Source organism: Leptosomus discolor, chromosome 7 (genome assembly GCF_034619465.1).
Source record: "Leptosomus discolor isolate bLepDis1 chromosome 7, bLepDis1.hap2, whole genome shotgun sequence".
Lineage (NCBI taxonomy): Eukaryota > Metazoa > Chordata > Aves > Leptosomiformes > Leptosomidae > Leptosomus > Leptosomus discolor.
The window spans coordinates 25,439,517-25,458,841 of record NC_141397.1 but is presented as its reverse complement, the minus strand read 5'-3'; the positions used below and the strand labels follow the sequence as shown (position 1 = coordinate 25,458,841).

The window sequence follows — 19,325 nt, the reverse complement described above, 5'->3', positions numbered from 1 at the left end:
TTGGAAGCCTGGAAGTTTTTCCTGTAAAGACAGACCTTGCATTGGCTCATTGTATCAGAGAGCCTGGTCCTAGACTAAAGCTTTTGGTTAGAATAGGAACAGAGAGGAAAGAGAGAAACATTGAAAGGCAGAGAGTGAGCGGGTAAGCTAGCAAAAAAGTTAAATGTTCGCCTGGATCTTTAATGGCCAGGAGGAGGAAGTCCATTAGTCATTACAACTAACTACAGGAGACAGATCTAACTGCTGTGAACCTGCCAAAGACTCCTGTGTGCCCATACTTCATGAAACTGGTACATGATTCATCTTGTGGCTACAGTTTAATAGCAGCACTTCACATTTTGAAGCCTGGATAGGCTCACATTTTTCTCTCTTTTTGTCATAGGTGCATAACTTTCCATTCTAGGACTGGCTGGAAAACAGCCATTCCACTTAGCAAAAATTTTCAACGTTTGAATGATTTTTGTTCCACATTGTCATAAAAAACAACTGCAGCCTTTCACAATGTCTTTGAGAGAGCTGTAGGCAGAAGAGGGGAAAGTCAGACAGACTAACCTGCTGGGGAACAGATGACTGACCAGTTTTTGTAGGAAAGGTTCAAGACCTTTCTCTGACAGATCCACAGTGATGTTCACCCTAGTTAAATTCAAGCTTTTAACTCAGCTGTAGCTGCCTGCTATCGTCAATAGAAAAAGATTTCCCCTCAGAGAGGCTAATTTAGAGCACATAAGGCAGGCTTTTCTTCTAAATCATCTATGATAAAACAATTTTGGTCCGTGTTTCATTTATAACACAGGGAGACAGAGATACTAACTTAACCACCTAAAGCTGCTCTCTAATTACGGGTATGATTTAACCTAGGACGCATTTTTCTCCTCTTTTGACTGGAAATTTCACCTGTAACCAGGGAAATCTTCCTGACAAAAGTTTACACAATAAGAAAATGGAACATTTCCTCAAAAACAGAAGCTTTGACATTAAAAAAAAAGGAGGAAAAATAGCACTCCAAAAGCACACGTTTCACTGGAATGTTCATTACCAGAAACGTCTGGCAAATCATTACAAATCACCTTATGTTTATTTGTAAATAATTCCTTAATTAGATAGTTTGGATTAAAAGAGGATATGTGAACATACGTGAGAAATGAGTTACGCATACTTATAAGTATACTAAGAAGTACAACAAAAATTGTATCTGCTGGATCCTTGAGTTGATTGATACTGATTGATAACAGCAGGTGCATTTTAAAAACACATATGGACCTGATCATCTTAACAACTGGAACCTCAGTTTGACTGCACAGAAGTCAGTGGCACTCTGCCAAGTTTACCATGTTGTATTTTGCCTTGTACACTTTTCTTGACTTGTGAGGACAGAGATGCCCAGTTCAAGGCCATTTCTCACCCTGTGTATGCACAAAGGCAAGTGAGGCTGGGTCAAGGTTTTCAGCCTCTCAGTTCAATCCAGAGACATTTTGGTTTTGGTAATTGCTACCACAGTATTTAAACTGGTAGAGAAAATGCTGGCAAATCAATAATGAATAGTACACCTGTATATGTGGTGTTCGAGGAAGTGACTTGTGTGCATCATGCCAAAAATCTAACTCTTGGCCAACAAGTTGATGTCTCCCTTCACTATGTATACGTAATTTTTGTAAAAACAGAAATGAAGTCAAATATTGGGGTAATGGAGATGCAAGTCTGTCTCCGAGATCGTATTCAGCAGTATTTGCTATAAAAAAATGTCAGGTTGACTTTGCTGTCTCACCTGAGCTGTACCTCCATAGCGTACATTTCTTTGTCTTACTCTGATGAATAAGCTAAGAAAAAAACGTATTCTAAATGCTGATTTTAATAGCTTAGTGAATACCGATTTATAGTATTTTGCTCCTTTCTGAATTAAATCTAATCATCGGTTACTATAGGTCAGCTGAATTTTGCTTTTCTGTTCAGAACACAAGACTACTAAAATGATCTTCATTAATAAAGGAGTGCCTATATGGCATTTTAATAAAGCTTTTAAATGGCACTCAGAAATGGAGCATATTATGTCTACAGAAAAGTTGTTGCTGTTACTCACCTGCAGGACTCTGTCTGCAATTCCATACTGAGCTTGCAGCCTCCTGCAGCTGGGAAACACCTCTCTCTCACAATTTTTCATGCCATGGTATTTTTAAGTTTCGCCACCACAGCCCCTAAACTGTTAACATTTCCATTTGACAGTGCTTAGCAAACTATTCCCTTCAGTTAAAAACAGGTCAGCTAAGAAATGCTGACCTGTCAATGGGAAATCTTCTATGAGTATCTAGCACATTTATGCGAGTATACAGACATGAGAATATTTTTTTTAATTAAATAAGAAGATATGCAAACCATTTGTCATATTTAACTGCTGATGTCAAAGATGCAAGAAGGCTGCTTTTCAGACATCCATTGTAAATATATTTTCAGGGTTCCTAAGTTAAATCCCTGACAAGGAGCATATATCGTATCAGTCGGTCTATGGAATCAAGGGAGTTTCCTTGAGCAGAGGCATATGTCAAAGGAAAACAAGGTCAAGATATTTCAGTCATTCACACATAGATTTCTTATGGTCCTCTTTGCTTATGAACATGAAAAGTTTGCTTATGCTTTAGCTAGAATATAGATATTCATTTGCCTGGAAAAGGCAGTGCTCACTTAACATTGAATGACTATTTGCCTATGCAACTAGAAGTTGTGCAAGACTGAATACTGTGTTAAGAATACTCAATGCGTGCTCACATCTGAAAGATTAGTCCTCTGCCTGACAAGCATGAGCACATAGTTATCAAATATGCAATCTTCTACCTACAAAGATTATACAGCAATGGCTCAGGCATGCAATAGGAGAAATGCTCGTCACACGAGGAATTACATTTTTCTATCAGGTGATCAAGATTTACTTCCATTTAAATTAAATAAAGTCCATTTAAATTAAATAAAGAAAAACAAACCTCTAAGCCATGTTTTGGATTTCAAAAGGATAGGCTTTGATGCGCTACATTCCCTTGAAGAAATTTCAAGTCTTCAGTGCTCTCAGCTCCCTAGGGATATATTTTAGACAATATCATACTTTGGAGTGTTACACAGAAGGACCCAAGCTAGTGTCTATCAGAAGGTATGAAGGTCTTAGCAGTGGTCTGGAAGGCAGCACAGCTGTGCAAGCAGGTCACTGTGTCTTCTAACAAGTGCTGGCTCTCAACAAGTACTGAGTGCTGATAAACACAGATGACCACGGGTTGTGGAACAGCCTTGCCCTTTGCTAGCCTTGAGGTATCGGATTAGAGACATGCTTCATTGACAAACACAACTGATCAGAAATAGTCAGATACTTGGATGTGCTTGGATGTGTAAGAGGCACAAAATTTCTTCAAAGTAAATCTGTTAACACTACCTGGAATATGAAAAGAAAAGAAATAAAAAGATTCTATGAATGTGTGCTCCTGGCAAACTGCATGAAAATAGTTACCTCAAAAAGGAAATTTGGAATAAACAAAGAGTTCACGAAGAATGGTGGGGAGGGGAACGAGAGAAAGAAATAGAGAAAAAAACCCCAAACTGGTGTACAAATAAAACTGGAGCTTTCAAGCAGACTTCCTTAGTTCTAAGCATGTTAACTGTCAAGAAAAGCTGAGCGAGTCCTTGGCAAAAAGTATTTAAGGAAATGTCAATGGATTGATTCAGGCTAGGGAAAGAAAAAGAAGAAACAGGCTGTAATACAGCAAGTATGGGATAAAAGGTTGCCTCAGAACTTCAACAAACACTTCATCTTCCTTTCTTCCCAGAACAATGAACCTGGGGCAAAATAATAGGAGTAACAGAAAAGAGATTGCAGAAATGGGTGTTACGGCATTAAAAAAAGCAGTTTGATGTATCTGCTGAGGTGAAAGTGAGAAAAGAAACCAGTTAATCTTCATTACAAAATTTTACTTTGGAAGTCTAGAAACAACTTTCTTAACAAGCTTTATCAAGTCAGAAATTCACAAAGTAAAATAGAAGTCTGTTTCAAGAAGCAGGAAAAATTACCCCAGCAAATACAGATTTATAAATCTGACCCCAATGGTGCTTAACAAAAACAAAAAGTCAATCATCCTAAACAAGTTGTCTTGGATAAGATGAATAATTTTCTAGATAAAGACAATGTTTTAGGTCAAAGGTAGATTCTATTTGGATTCCATTAAAATTATAGAGTGTGCTACCAAAAGGAAATCTATTAGCCATGATTGAAACGAATAGAAGTAGTGAAGAAATTTTAAGGAAATTTCAATGGGAGATGGTTACTGTTGAATGGAGAAGTACTAGGCTGAAGGAAAGTCATTCGTGGAGTTTTCAAAGAACAACACTAGCCTAGTCTTAGGGTTAATCTTGCTCTCTGTATTTTTGTTATTAATTTGATGCAAAGATTAGGAATGCTGTAAGGCCATTTCCCTCTGACATGAGGCTGGAGGCATTGTCAAAACTGAGGAGGCCTGGGGCTTGGGGAATGGAGTCATAGAAACGTGATGACATTCAGCTGTGGAAATGCAAGCTTGTGCACCTGAGACCTCATCCAAAACATTCTAAATGAGGACAGACAAATGTATTCTGGATCCACTGAAAATTACAGAGAAACAGAATGGAGACCTCTGGTTGACGAAGGGGTGACTAGGAGACATCAGAAGCACTGTTTCTGGGAAAGCTAGTGAAGAATTAGTGATACTGTACAAGATCTCACATAGAATACCACACACAAATTCAGTCACCCTTTTTCAAGAGAGATTATTCAAAACTGAAATAGGTACATAGATCTGCTGTTAGAACAAGATGAAGAATGGGCGGTTTATCTTATGTCAGCCTGACTTGTTTAATATAGAAAATAAAAGACGGGGAAGAGATGTAAAAGTCTATTCTTACATGATGGAAAGCTGCACCAAGAATGGAAAAGAGATGTTTAAGCTAAAGCAACATTATCAAAATTACAATGCTACACAAGCTGGCCAGAAATAAATTTACACTGGAATTAGAAGGATGAGCGGAGCAGAGGGCATCCCTTAGATGTTAGAGCATCCAGGTATTGGGAGAGCCTTTTAAAAGTAGTGGTAAAACCTGAATTCAACAGGATTACTTTATGAAAAAAAATACAGCATAAGAGCCTGAGACTGTAGGACTAGACTGTCTTCCAGTTTTGAAAACAACATGTTTTGTTTCAGTGAAAATTTGCACTTTTTAGTATATCCCTTTTTTTTTACCACACCAGATTTTAGCCAAATCGTCTTTAGTTTTTCAAAAGTAATAAATGTTTTCTTCATTTTGGCAAAGTCTAAAGTGTGGATAGAAGACAATGAACTGATCACATTTCTATTTTGCCTTAGATATCTCAGTGTGCCTAGGAACTGATCTGAAATATATATCAAAGCTAAACCGATACCTGAGTGTTTTAACTGGAAAAAAAGTAAGAGAGAAAAGTCAAAATAAATGTAAATACAAGAATAAGTCTGCTCAAGAAACTATTAATAGGAAAGAGTATTGGTTTTATGCTATTAATGAAATCTTCCTGCACATAATTTGTCCTAACACTTTATCAAAACACATAAAAACACTTAAGCTCATTTCTTTCACTTAGTCTTACCTTCACAGTATATACTCACCATTTTTTGCAGAGGCATGGAGGTAAGATTAAAAATGAGAACCGTTTTTTTTTCTTCCCCTTTCACAGGATTTTTTTAAGCTGTTTGGTATTCCTTTGAAGACTACAGCAGTAGTTCACATACTGGATATTTATCACTGGTGTGGTGGGTGAAACACTAACTGTACACCATACTCCCTGCCCTTTTAAAATATTAATTGATGACTAACCATCTATGGAACCTCATAAAGTATTAACTCTTTAAGTGGGGAAGATCTCTGCTTAACAGCATAGCACAAATCCTACATGATTTAAATCCCATGCAATCCTATTAAAATCCAAAGAGTTTCAAGCTGTTTACATTAGTTCAGTATCTAATATTAACACCTGGTTTTGAAACCTTACGTAAGCGATATTGCTCTGTTGGACCAGGAGGACAGGGGAAAGTAAGTTCAATCTTCTTGACCAATGTGGGGCTCTATGTAAATGAAGGCTACCTCTTTACCTTCAATGATTAATCCTTTTCTTGGCTTGTTACTTTCCAGCAACTTCCATTTTATGTACTACATATCAGGTTAGCTAATGTTTGAACAACTGTGCTACATCTCCTGATTTGCCACACCTGAATTTGAAAATAATGGTCTGCATTTCCCTGAATACTAGCCACTACATAGTCAGTGTATGGAAGTATCAGACTAAGACTCATTTATTTTGTGAAATACATGGTCCAGATGCCATATTTTTCTGGAGGTCTAGTTGAGATTTTTTTCTCATTTTTCAGCTGTTCAAGTTACATAACTGACCTAAGTGTAAGCAATTTGTTAGGCCCAGTTGTGGGTCAGAGGAAGATTTTGAAGCTATCGCACTGAAGATGTGTGAATGCAGTACATCGCAATTATATCTGGACTTTACAAAGAGTAGATGGAAATGGGCAAAGGTGTGAAAAAAACCATTTGGTCTTCACATATGTCTACTGATATCTACAAATAAGTAACTTTCACATGACAGATTGCCTGTAATGGTAGGGGCAGGGCTTGATATCCCTTTCTGAGGTGCATGAAAGAGCCTGAAAGATGTTTAAGATACTTGAAATGAAACACTAACAACTTGAAGATCAGCAGTGCTGACCAACCCTGCTGATAACTAGCTCGAACATCATAGATGCTCAGGGCCCCCCTAAAATTTCAAAATGGTAAGAGAATTTTCTAAGATACGCTCTATTGTCTATGAATACTCCCAGTCAATATTCATAATACAGTGATAATGACTTGACTCACACCTAAAGAAATCAGAAGATGGGCTCTTTCTTCTTCGTATAGAAATGCCAGTTAAATATAAGAAGGATAATTCTAACAGAGTTATGTGCCAAGTATACCAAAACATAAAGAAGTATTGCCAGGTGTAGGAATCTTTTCTTTAGACACATATTCCTTCAAATTTTAGGTTTCCTTTACTAAGTTCCAAGGTACCTTTATATAAAAGTTATCAAAATTATGATCTGATTGCTACGTCTATATTTCTGCTTATATTGCTAAGTTAGTGATTGTACCTGTGTGCAACGTGTCCTTAATTGCTACCACCAGGAGGAAATTTTCCCTTAGGATTCATTAGCTAATGACTTCCTCCCTCACTGAGTTATAGATCTACAAAAGTCTTTGGCAAACTAGTAATTTGCCTTCCTGGAAGCCAGATGTGGAGGGCTCAAACAGGTGGGAGCCACAACTACGAACATATGAATGTAATAAAATTAGCAATTACTTGTATTTGTACGGTACACTCATAAAATTACTCTCCTAGTAAACTAATTGTCCACCCAAGTTGTAATTAGGTGTGAAGTAAATGTTTTCAAGAGCCAATAAATTAATTTAATAAATTATTAGTTTTACAACATTCTTAACCTTAGCTCTAGGGGTTTTAGCACAGTAGCAGTACATACAGTGCTACAGGATGGCGCAGTTACAATAGGTGTTTGGACACCTATTTGAAGTTACATTAATAAGACAGTACACTGGATGTACTCTGTGTGAGGTACTTGAGGACATAATCCAAAAGACACAGTCACATCATACAGCAATATATATACTATGTCAGAAGGCAAACATACTTAGAACATGTAAATGGATTTGCTCTTAGAGCCCATGAAATGTGGTGAATTGAGAGTGTATTTCAATTTCCTCATTCTGAGCAGCTGTACTGGGTCCAAGCGTTAAGGTACTCATGATGATGAGGACATACACGAGAGTCTAGTCTTTCAGCATCTGTGTGTGCTTACCTGTAAATATGTTCCTAATCCATAGGAATAGGTGGTGGGAGGCTTTAACATTTATTAAAGATAGAGCTGCTTTTCTGTGACAGGGGTGTGTGACTAACATAAAAGTCATTCTTCCAAATTCAAGCTACTTGGTAGCAACCTGGAGTTCTGTCTCTCAAACTCATACTAGTCAGGAATTGCAATATCTCCTCTGTGTCATCTTCTGAGTGCAGACTGGAGTGTGCTAGATAAAATCTTTTTCTGGACTTTAGTACTACAAGGGACTGTAGTATTGCCAGGTGTAGGAATCTTTTCTTCAGACACATATTCCTTCAAATTTTAGATTTCCTTTACTAAATTCCACAGTTGTCTACGATTACACAGGACTGGAAGCCAGCTTGCTACGTTAGGTCTACATTAGTTTTTCAAAATTGTTTTTCCACTGAAATGTTTTCAAATGCATTTTGAAAGTTGCTATTATCCGTGTTGTTTCTGTTCCCGTATTTGGAGTCATAATAGTCTTTTGCCACAAAACCAAGTCGTTGTGGGATAATTAGATACTGCACAAACTGTTCTGGAGTAACTGCAGCAGACACGAACTTGTTAACCTATGCAATAGACAGCACCTGAAGAAAGCTTGCCCTTTGTGAACGACAGGATAGCTCCCTCAGCAGGGGACACCACGGGATAAAAGCTTGCACACAGGCAGGCCTTTGTCAAAGTCTTTAGCTTTTGAAATACATCAATTCTCTTAGAAAAAACCCAAGCACAAAAAACATCTTTATGAAATCACTGAGAATTTTTCCATCCTGCTGTTTACTAGGACCAAAAAAAGAAAGCTTATCTCATTACCCCAGCGATCAGAAGGTTATTTTGACTCCATCTACTGAAATGACAATACAACATGCTTTCTGATCGTATTTGCAGTTCTAAAATACAAATATACAGATTATATGCTTACTAAAAATATCTGTATGCAAGTAACGACATCAACTGCACAGTCATAGATTTTGCCTATTCCAGTGTATAGCATCAAATGCTCACAAGACTGAAAATACTGATGATAATAACATTTGATTATAAACCATTTTGTAGCCTATTTCTTCTCTGGCCAGATATACCTAATTCTTGTTGTCACCCTTGCCAGTGCATGGATGCACAAACAGCAAGAAGGAATCCTACATGCAGCGCTTTACTTTCTCTCAGTGTAGGATTCATACTGGTCAGTTTGTCTTGGGCACAGTGCTCTGTGACCCAGTGGGAAATTCCCTCAAGCACCATTGTAATGAAGTGCCTAAACATGTGTGGGGCACCTTGAGCTCCACAACCACTTGCCCAGCACTGAGTGAGGACCATAGCTGCGAGTGCTGGGACTCCAGGGAGCACACAGCCCACCAGGCCCTGTGCACAGCCCAGTACACGAGGAGCTGGTGCTGGCAGCACAGTGAAGGCCCCACTTACTTTTAGGACCTCATTGTGGGGCTGAGCCAAATAACAATTCAGCAATTCTAGAGAAGTTGTTCAGCATAGGAATTTAGATACTAATCAACCAGATCCTCTTAAAGCCTAGGGTTAAACCAATACCTGTTTACTTTTAATTTCCCATTAACCAGGAAGACTGCAGCTGTGTCCCAGTAGTGCTGGATGTGTATAGTGAATACTGTATGCTATTGCTACTGGGAGAGCTCTTTTAAAAAGCGGCAGTTTTACACGGGGAATACCTTAACTCTCCTCCTTGGAGTGTAACATCTAATACAAAAAATATAATCCCAAAGTCCACGTCAGAACTCTGCCCACACAGACAGACAATTTTGACTCATTCTCCAGAAACCTAGCTATAACTGCGGAATAACATAGCAGTCTTCCCACGTTACTCAGGCAGCCACTGCCTTTAAACTTAGGCCAGCACAAACCTTCCCTGTCAAGTAGCTGTTTTGCTCTTACATTACCTCCTAAGTCTCTACTCTGCTGTAAGCTCCTAGTGACAAGGACCTCCCTGTTTTTACATGTTTACACAGCACATAGCATGGCTATGAATTTCACAGGAAGATCTGTCAGGTGCTGTCATGATATTGTGATATCACTTGTAAGCAACAGATGATCAGTAAAAACACATTATCCAGGTAAGCTGCAAAAAATGTTCATTATATGAAGTTACTGCTTTTCTCCCTTTACCTCTCTATCTTCCAAGTAACATACTGGCAGGCAGAAAAACTTTTCATATACAAGTCAATTGAAAATCCAGAGGCCATGCTATTTGAGCTGGAAGTTGGTTTTCAGTAAGGTAAATTGAACCACACTTAGATATTAATAAAAAAATAAAAGGCTGTGAAAAAAAATCCTTTTCTGCATGGTGTACATAAGGATTATTATGCCAAAACTGTCACTTGCATCCTGTTTCAACTGCTAGCTCATTAAATAGTGAGAGTTCACTGATAGGTCTGCCAGAGAAGGTGAGGCAGGTGAAACACCCCAAGCCCCCAGGCAAAATTGTCTTCTGTGAACATGCAAGAAAAATCAATCTTTCCAACCATGGACAAAGCCCTTTAAGTGATCTAATGCTTGGTGTGAAAATAGCTAACAACATCTATTGGCATCGATCCCCTCCCTGAGCCCCGCTACTTCCCCAGGCCCTTACTGTAACAAGGAAGAGAAGACACAAGGAAAAATCCCCAAACCTAAACATCTGAAAAGACAGGTATTTTTCCTGTTCAGACTCCTGAGCTGCCCAGGTGACAGGGAGAATTCAGAAGTAGAAGTGTCAGAGCAGGCACTGCAACCAGAGGTGGCTCAGAGCACTCTACCCCTGCTCCTGGCACAGGGTTCCAAATAAAAATCAAAGCAACACATCTCTTTTCCAAACAAAGAGACAAAAAAATAATTTAAAAAATAAAACCCCCTCATTCTCTGAGTACCTTTGATTCCTGGCTGGTAGTTGATGCTGGAGAGGGGGGCTGCTCCACTTCATTCTCTTTCTCGACGCTATCCACGTTGACTTCAGTCGTGCTGCTTGGAGGAATCATTTTACCTCTAAAACACTGCTACTATCAGGAAAAAATCTACAGATCTTTCTTGCTGTTTTTCATTTAATGCCCCCTTTCTTCTCTGCTCTTCTAGAGCAAATGAAAGACTGCTCGGTTTCACTACATTTGCAAGACTAGAATTCTCTGGATTTTCTTTATTTCCTTCTCCTCCTCCTCCTTCCCCCAGCTCCTTCCTCCCTCCCCTCCCCTATGCAATTCTGCTGTGAGGGGAGTAAGTTATCGATGGCTCTGTAGGTCAGTTGTGTGCCTGTGTTTTCCGTGATCCTCCTCCCCTCCGTGTGAAGCCCAGAGGTGTGGAGCAGAGTCGTGACTGTCAGCCCCGCGATCAGAGGGGAGTGAGCCGAAGCAGAAAGCCCGAGCCACGCACACACACACGGGGCACTGGAGGGAGGAGTTGTATTTCTAATGCTGTGAATAGCTTTGGAGGAGCATGTGCTGTCATAGTAGTGAAAGAAAGTAACGTGTGCATGCATGCACACACAGACACATGTAGACAGAGACAGGCAGTGTAAATGAGGTTTGGAAACATTTTACCTTTTAACAGGCTGGAGAAGGCAGAGTTTGAAGGGCAGCTTTATATTCTTATGTCTTTTCCTGAAGAAGGGCTCTAGGAACAGAGGAGAAAAATGAGTCTTCCTTTACCTTGTCTCAGAGAAGATTATTTAAAATCCTAGCTACGCAGTTTCTCTAAAGCTTCCACCTTGCCTTACATCCCATACTTGCTAGCAAGTGACTGGACAGAGTCAGGGAAGAGTCACCTGTGAATCCACGTGTTCCTTGCTCCCCTCCTGGGCAGGGAAGCCCAGCTATAAGCCATGCACACGCAATCAGGGTCAGCTGGATCTCCCGCTGCTGAACACATCCTATACTTGTAGGTTGTCATAGTGATTACACTCCATCGGGCAGCAACAGAGCAGAGGCAGCCATCAGGAAGGGTCTCGCTGGCTTCCCCCAGTGCCATCATTCCTGAGGATGTGGCACCCGAAGTCACGCTTGGGGCTGCAGTAGTACCGGCAGAAGGTCAGCACGAACTTGCTGGCTGGCTCAGATTGCTTTGTATTGCTCGAGTTTTTGCCTCTGATTTAAATCTGCTGCAAAGGTGGCCGTCAGCTCTCTCCCTTTCTAATTAAGGTCCATATTGTGGAAGGTTGCATGGATGCACTCCCCACCAGATACACGCTTTTCAGAGCAGAAGCCAGTCCGTATGGCTGATAGAGACATCTTTTTTAAAGAAAAAAGAAAACAGAAAAAACCAACACAAACATGTTTCCAATAAGCAACACTTACATCTTGGAAGAAAAAAAATGTCACTTAGTTCATCTATACTAGAGGTACAGGTGTTTGGAGGCAATTTGCTGAGGTCTAAGTCAGAGGAGCTTCAGTACCTTGTAGCTCTGGGAAAGGGTACCAGATTCCCTTCCAGCTCCATCCCTTAGAAACATAACTGCTACCTGGAGCCGCCTTGCAGGTCCCCTCCACCTCAAAAAATCCACACATGAAAGTAAAGGCAAGTTTTCAAGACAGTAGGGGTTATACAGATGAAATCCAGAGCAGAAATTGCTCTGCAGCCTCTGTATTCTTAATAAAGCTATGGCGAAACCATGAAAAAATCCAGCTTTTTTTTTGACTGCCTGGTGAATTTTCAGGATTGGCAGTTAGATGGGGAAAAAAAGAGCTTTATTTCTTTGAAATACAGCATATAAGGAACTGAAATTTTTAGCAGACAATAACGTGAAATGCTGCAATCCTATTTATACTTAATTCAGAGTAAAAGTGCATCTTAGGAGGCTGTGTGTGGAACCTATTATTTGGCCTGTAGTTTCAAACACCATTATGGAGATCAAAAAGAGAACACTAGCTGCTGTCGAGGCAGTGTCAGAGACAACCGAGACTGAAGAAAGGAAACATAGAGCTCAGAGGGACAGATTTGGCAGGTAGAGTAAAAGAATTTATTTCCAAGGATTTCATTTCTAAAATACAGCAGCGTCTTTGACTGTTCTCTTCAGAGCCAGAGGAATTGCCCAGGTGCAAACTCATATCTTCCACTCAGCGAGTGAGATTTGGGCTTTGCTGTAAAATCAGCCTCTTAGCAATGAGAGGGGACTGGGCAGAGTCACAGTTTGGGAGAATTAGGGCAGCTGTTGTCACTGGAGATCTTGGCAGGGCGACAGCAATTGAATGCACCAGCTCTGGCAGCAGTATCCTTCCCTGATGGTCCAGCCTAGCACAGCCAAGTCAGGGCCAGGGCATGGGGTCTGCCCCCTGCAAGGACTGTTCTGGGTGTTCAGCAATGTGACAAGTAAGAATCACGAAACTAGTTTTTGTCCAGCTCCCAGCAGTGTTGTGAATCAGTCTTTCCTGTTAAGAGGCTCAAAAACATCTTCTGGTGAACTTCTACGGCACCTTTGAAATGGACCCAGCTGGTTAATAGTTAATGCTCTAAGCGTTGTAAAATCCTGCACACATTTTTTATGAAAAGCTTGTAACGTCATGACTGTGTAAGTGACTATCATACCACATTCTACATTTTTTTTGTTGTTGTTGTTTTACCAAATTAGTACTGACACCTGCTGCACTCCCTCTCTTCTCCCAATTACTCACTTGTCAACCATGACTGATCTGTCACTTTCTTGACAATTAGCCTGGGAAAGATGAGTCAAACCTAAAGTCTTACCAAAAAAGTAAAAAGAAAAGAAGCTGGATTTCTTATATTTTTATTTCCTTCCACAGGAGCTGGCTATTGAAAATCAAATATTCAGTATAAAAACCAAACACCAAATTAGATGAACCTACATCTCCCCCTCTCTGCCGTGTTTCGCTCCTGAGAAGTTGGACTTGTGATTACCACCGATCAGTCTCGAAGTGGAGGTACTCAGGGGAAACGTGAGCGCTGCAGCACAGTGCTAAACAAGAGGAAATTGAACAGATTCCCTAGTGAAGAGCTGAGTGTAGATTTCTAGAGTGGGGAAAAGCAATTTGGATGAATAAAACATGAGAGATGATTCTCAACCCCCAGCTGAAGTTGTTGCACTGTGTAAAGGCACTTGAATGCTGCCTGGAGTCACTGTCAAGCACTGCCCTGCTGCGTGGTCCGAGGCTGAGTGCATGGGTGCTACGCCTTGTCCATGCTCCCTCCCTCCCGCTCTCTGCCCACACACTCAGAGGTGACAGCGTGTGATGCACAGCACTCCTCTGCGCCAGGGCTCCAGTGGTTCTTCCTAAGCTCTGGCTGCAGCTGGCACAGTAAGAGCATCCCAGAGGCTCCTGACACCATGAATATACACACACCGCTGTATGTCCAGTTCCTACCTGCTGTAGAGCTCCACAGTGGCAACATTAAGTTGATGTAGGGGTTTTGGCCTATGCCATGTTCTTTTGCCTTCTTCTTCTGGTACAGACATTCCTTCGAAATATTTGAGCACCCTTTTGCAAAAGAGGTACCTGGGTAGAGCTGGATTTTACCAAAGGAAATACATGAAATCAGTATTTATCAAAAGTTGTTATTCCTGTTTAGACCCCCACATATTCACTAGAGAAAAATAAGGAGTAAAAAGGAGAGAAAGAGCTATAGGTGTCACTATTCACTGCCTGGTACATAAGTTATCCAATACTCCTGGGTAAAGAAGGTATAAGGGAGCACATAGAAATGGTCCTGCTGATACAAGGCACTGGTTTAACCACCATGTACCTTTCTCTGGAAATGTACAAAAGAGTGAGGAATCAGTCCAGTTGCCCCTAAAGCAGAGCCCTGGAAGAAAACAGGAATTAAATCTGCTGAGAGTCCAGCTTCTAAGGGGATGCAGACTGAGCACCACAGAAACCTATTAGACACAGAAAAAAGATTGTAGTTTGGACACTTGCAGTGGAACTTGATCAGCCTCTTCCCAAGCCACTCGGTCCAATTTGTGAGATTCCAGGTGAGAAATAGTAGCTTCATTCCTCAGTCAATTCAATTTTGTCTTTGTGGAAGCTGGCAACAAGATTCCCCTCTAGCACCATTTGTGATGGGAATTTTGCTTTCGGCATGGTGCATTTGGCCAGGTGTACTGGTTGACATCTTCACTAAGCTCTCCTCTCAAACATCCACTATCGCCTACAGCAGGATACTAGACTGCAAATACCAGACCATTGTTCTAGTGGGATATCTGCCTGTGTTTCCAAGTAACGGGCTTGTGGGCACTAACATTGTACCCACAGAGAAAAAGATATTAAAATAGTATCAGGTGGCTGTTTTTTTTTGTTTACAGTCACACACCCCTTGTTTGCTTTCAGTACAATCTTGGCAGTTCATCGAGCCGCTAACATAGTAACACCCCCCCCCCCCCCCCCCCCCCCCCCCCAGGATTCTGCTTATCAAAATGCCATCTAAGGGCTATAATCACCAGCTCACCAAGCTGGAAGCACAAGCTGGTCAATGCTCTGAAAGCATTCCCAGTACTGCTGGTTTGCATTTTGACTAAAATGATCTCAAAATACTTTTTAAGAGTTAAAGTATTAAGCCTCCCACTGCTCCAGGGAGTGATTACACTGTAGCAAACAAGTAATGGTGGAAGAAGCCAAACCAACAGATTTGTGCTTGTACTTAAGCAGGGAGAAAAACAGAACCTCTGCCCGAGTATTAATTTCAAAACCGTCTCTCTCTTTATCCACAGCAATGCCACAGGGATTGATGCAGAGATCACACTGCATCTTGGGCAACTTGAATCTGTCTTTCAGAGAGATCATGTTGAGATTGAAACACTGCTACCCAGACATCTATACCAGAAAAAAGACAAATGCTTCATCCTCTTGTGACAGCAAGAAATGTTTGAGATGGGAAGAGGATGTAATTATAAAAGATGGAATTTAGCCAAAATACAGCATGTAATATGTTCAGTCTTACAAAAAGCATTGCAATACCTTTAAATAACCAGCGACAGTCCTGACCTGATTTTACATCTCTGCTGGCAATATAAGTCCTTCTCACTTTTTATAGGAATGCAATATAAAAAGAAGAGGCCTGTGGAATCAGTAGCACTATTTCCTGTAAATCACAGATGCTCCTAGAAATTCCTGCCATTTAATAACCATTTACTGACTAAGTCCAATCTGACTGTAGCAGGAATGCCCCGAACCAGTTCAAGAGGTTACTGCAGTGGTGATTTAGCCATGCACTCAATCCTTTCAGGCTATCCAGGCTCTAAATATGTAAAGAGATAGCAAAGACATATTAACATAATTTCCTCCAATCTTTCTGGACTCTGTTTTAACCTCACTTCTGTTTCCTTGGATAGTCAGTCATTAAGACTCTTCCTGATGGCTCAGTAGCACTCAGAAGGGTCTTATATAATGATACCATCTCAGCCAGCTCTACCTCTCTCTTTTCCTCAACTTTTTCCAGGGTAGGGTGGCAGGAATCCCTCACAGGGTCACCATGCTGGATCTTGGGCTTAATTTTTTTTCTGAAAGGCTTTTTTGATAGGACTGAGATTTCAATTGCCTATTTCTTTCCTAGACCTTCCATGCCCTGAATTGCCCCTTAAATTCCTTTGTCCAGTCGTTAGCCTTTCCAAGCATGAGTTGGGTATTGCAGCTCACAGGGCTTTACTGGGTTTGTCTCAGGTTCCTGTTTTCTCCCTTCACTCTGGTTCTGAATACCGTCATAAGCTATTTCTTAACTAACATCAGTGAAAACGCATCGAGAGCAACATTTTGCTTAGACTGTAAATAGAATCCAAAATAAGATCTGGCAAACACTCCCAGCATAGCTTGTGGTGAAAACAAGGATATGTATATGCATTTTTTTTTCGTACAGATATCTCATGGCTATGCACCAATTTTTAAAAGTCTGTGCATGCACAGGATTTCCTGTCTTAGGTAGTTACAGTGTGCCTGTCACGGTAATATTTAGGCACAAACATGCATGTCGAATGCAAAACAAACCTCACTCTCAACTGCAAACCTGCAACAGTTGTACTGTTATATTTTGCTTTGGAAGCAAGAATAATTTCGCAGTATGCCAATGACTTTGAGAGGAAAGTGGGGCTTTTCTGCAGGGTGTGGTAGAACTCAATTATGCACAGCAAATCTTTTGAATGCCTTGGGACCCTATAGGAAGGAAAGCTTCATAGAAATATCAGAAATTATCAAGTTTAGCATTCCACTCTATCAGATTAGTGCATGTGTCAGCTAGAATACAAGTGTGTATGATGAGGGTTGCCCACAATTATGTAACTTATTATAATCTATTACAGCTCTCAAACGAGAATGAAGAAAATAAATGTTCAGCCTGTTATAAATCTGATCAGAAAGTGAATATCTTACAGCCCAAATACATTGATTTTGTTCCTTGAATCTTGATAACATGCAAAATTTGAAAGATTGACAGTAGCTGGGTTGTTATTTCTCTACATAGTTACCAGTTCAAAATAAAAATGGAAAGTAAAATTTGAACTGAGCAAAAAATAAAGGTAAAACACTGTAGGAGGTTATATGTGATTTGTACTATTTTATTTAAAGCAATAAAAAGTCTTAGAGTACATTGCAAAATGATAATAGGAAGATAAGTTTGCCTTCTTGGTAAAGACTATCACTGTCCTATAAGTCTATCAAATACGATCAATACATTTTAAAAGGATTCAGGTCAATTTACATAGAAAAAATCAGATCTCACTATTAAGCCTACAAGCAGTGATAAAACCACCAAGCATTGTAGTTGAGAACCTTTCCAACCAGATTACTTCACATAAATAACACCCATTCTAAAAAGTGCTGCACTGGATATAATTGTTATATTTTGTTGCTTAAATCAATAGCAAAGAATATGATCACTTACTTTCATTTGAAATCTCAACACAGATCATTTTGGAGTCACTGCTTCTTTTGATCAGTACATATCACTGCCTCTTATTCAAAGGAGTCAAGCTCAGCTGCAAAAGCAAACAATTTCACTAGTCAGAAAAAAAGTTTGATTCATGAGAAAATATGAAAAGGAAAGCACTAGTAATCAAGCTGGAATACAACAGATGAGATTGTCTTTCTGAGGGGCTGTGACCAGCCCTCAGACATGAACTCCTGCAAAAGAAAAAAAAAAAAGTTTTTGTCTAAATTGTGAGCTCTTCAGGCTAGGTATTGTCCTTCTATTTTGAGTTTGTACAGCTGCTAGCATCTAGCAGCTAGTTTTGCTTTATGTCTGATCTCAGGTATTACAGTAAAATAAACAATAATTTTAAAAAGTGGATATGTGTCTAGTCATTCCTTGAAGTACTGTAAATCTAACTTGTGCAATATTTGTTTGTGTTCAAAAATTTTATCTCCAAAATTTTCCCTTTGCTTTCCCCCTAGCTCCACCCCCCCCCCCCGCCATTCTTTTATGGTAAACAAAGTTCTGCTTTTCTGCACTGATTATTAGAAACTGAAGGAAGAATTATAAAAAAGATTTAAAAAAAGAAAAAACAAAACAGAACAGTATTTTCAAGACTGAAAGTTTAAACAAAGACATTGAAATAAAAAAGTAGAAGCTAAACAGTAGTTTTATATATATGCACATGTTCATATGCTGCATACTTTCACAGCAATGGCTTCATATATTGTATACTTGTTGAATGATAGACAACAAATAATAGGCAGTAATACTCAGGAAAGATAGGAGAAAGATCACTGCAGTAAGGACTCCAGACGTCAAAAGAAGTAATGTAGAGAATGATCTGATTTAGAAAAAAAATGTCTGCTGTGTATTTGTGTGCCCCTCTAATGAGAGCTTTGTGTAGGAAATCTGTTTTTATCTTCCACAAAGAAAAGCAAAGAATATGCAGAGCTGTGAACAATATGCTTTAACTGCAGATACTTGGTAGAAGTTTTGACTTCTATGGGATATTTTTTTAATCCCATGGCACCCAGTGGAGTTATAAGGATGCTTGCAATATGTCTTAAAAGCTGTTTCTCCATGAACTGAAGTACACTGTGCTCAGATCATCATGGGATTTTTCAAAAATGCTTCATGGACCTTTTTCTTCTTCCTCAGATGTGAAAGCTGCCTTCCTTTGACCTGGACAGAAAACTTGTACCATAATCGAGCACTTAGCTGAAAATCGTAACACTTTGGTCCAAACCAGTTTACATCTATTTTTCTTTTTTTTATTATTATTGTCAGGCACCTTAAAATACTCCATGTAATCTGGTGTTGGCTTCTCTCACCTCATGTCCATAGTTTTACTCCTTAAAAAGTCAGGACTGAAAGCTTTATTCTACGGAATCAAAGCTTTATCTGACCTAAATGCAAAAAGTAAGTTGTAAGTAGCATAAAATAAATAAAAACAAGCAGCTGCAACCAATTTTTTTCTAGTCCTTTATTGTTAGGTGTTGTTTGTTTAGCAGCTGGTAAATAGGCTATTAAAAAAGACTTGGGAACAATTTTCCAAAAGACACA

The 19,325-nt window shown here is 39.7% G+C and overlaps 1 protein-coding gene across 2 annotated transcripts in view; it reads right to left on the bottom strand.

Moving 5' to 3' along the window:
- The window catches only part of STAC (SH3 and cysteine rich domain), a 73,657-nt gene extending 62,760 nt beyond the window's left edge, over nucleotides 1-10,897 (bottom strand). For both annotated transcript variants that reach the window (XM_086468243.1, XM_086468244.1), the window contains exon 1: nucleotides 10,790-10,897. In XM_086468243.1, coding sequence (XP_086324369.1) covers nucleotides 10,790-10,897 — 108 coding nt within the window. The remainder of the gene's footprint in view (nucleotides 1-10,789) is intronic.
- Nucleotides 10,898-19,325: the final 8,428 nt, after the last annotated feature.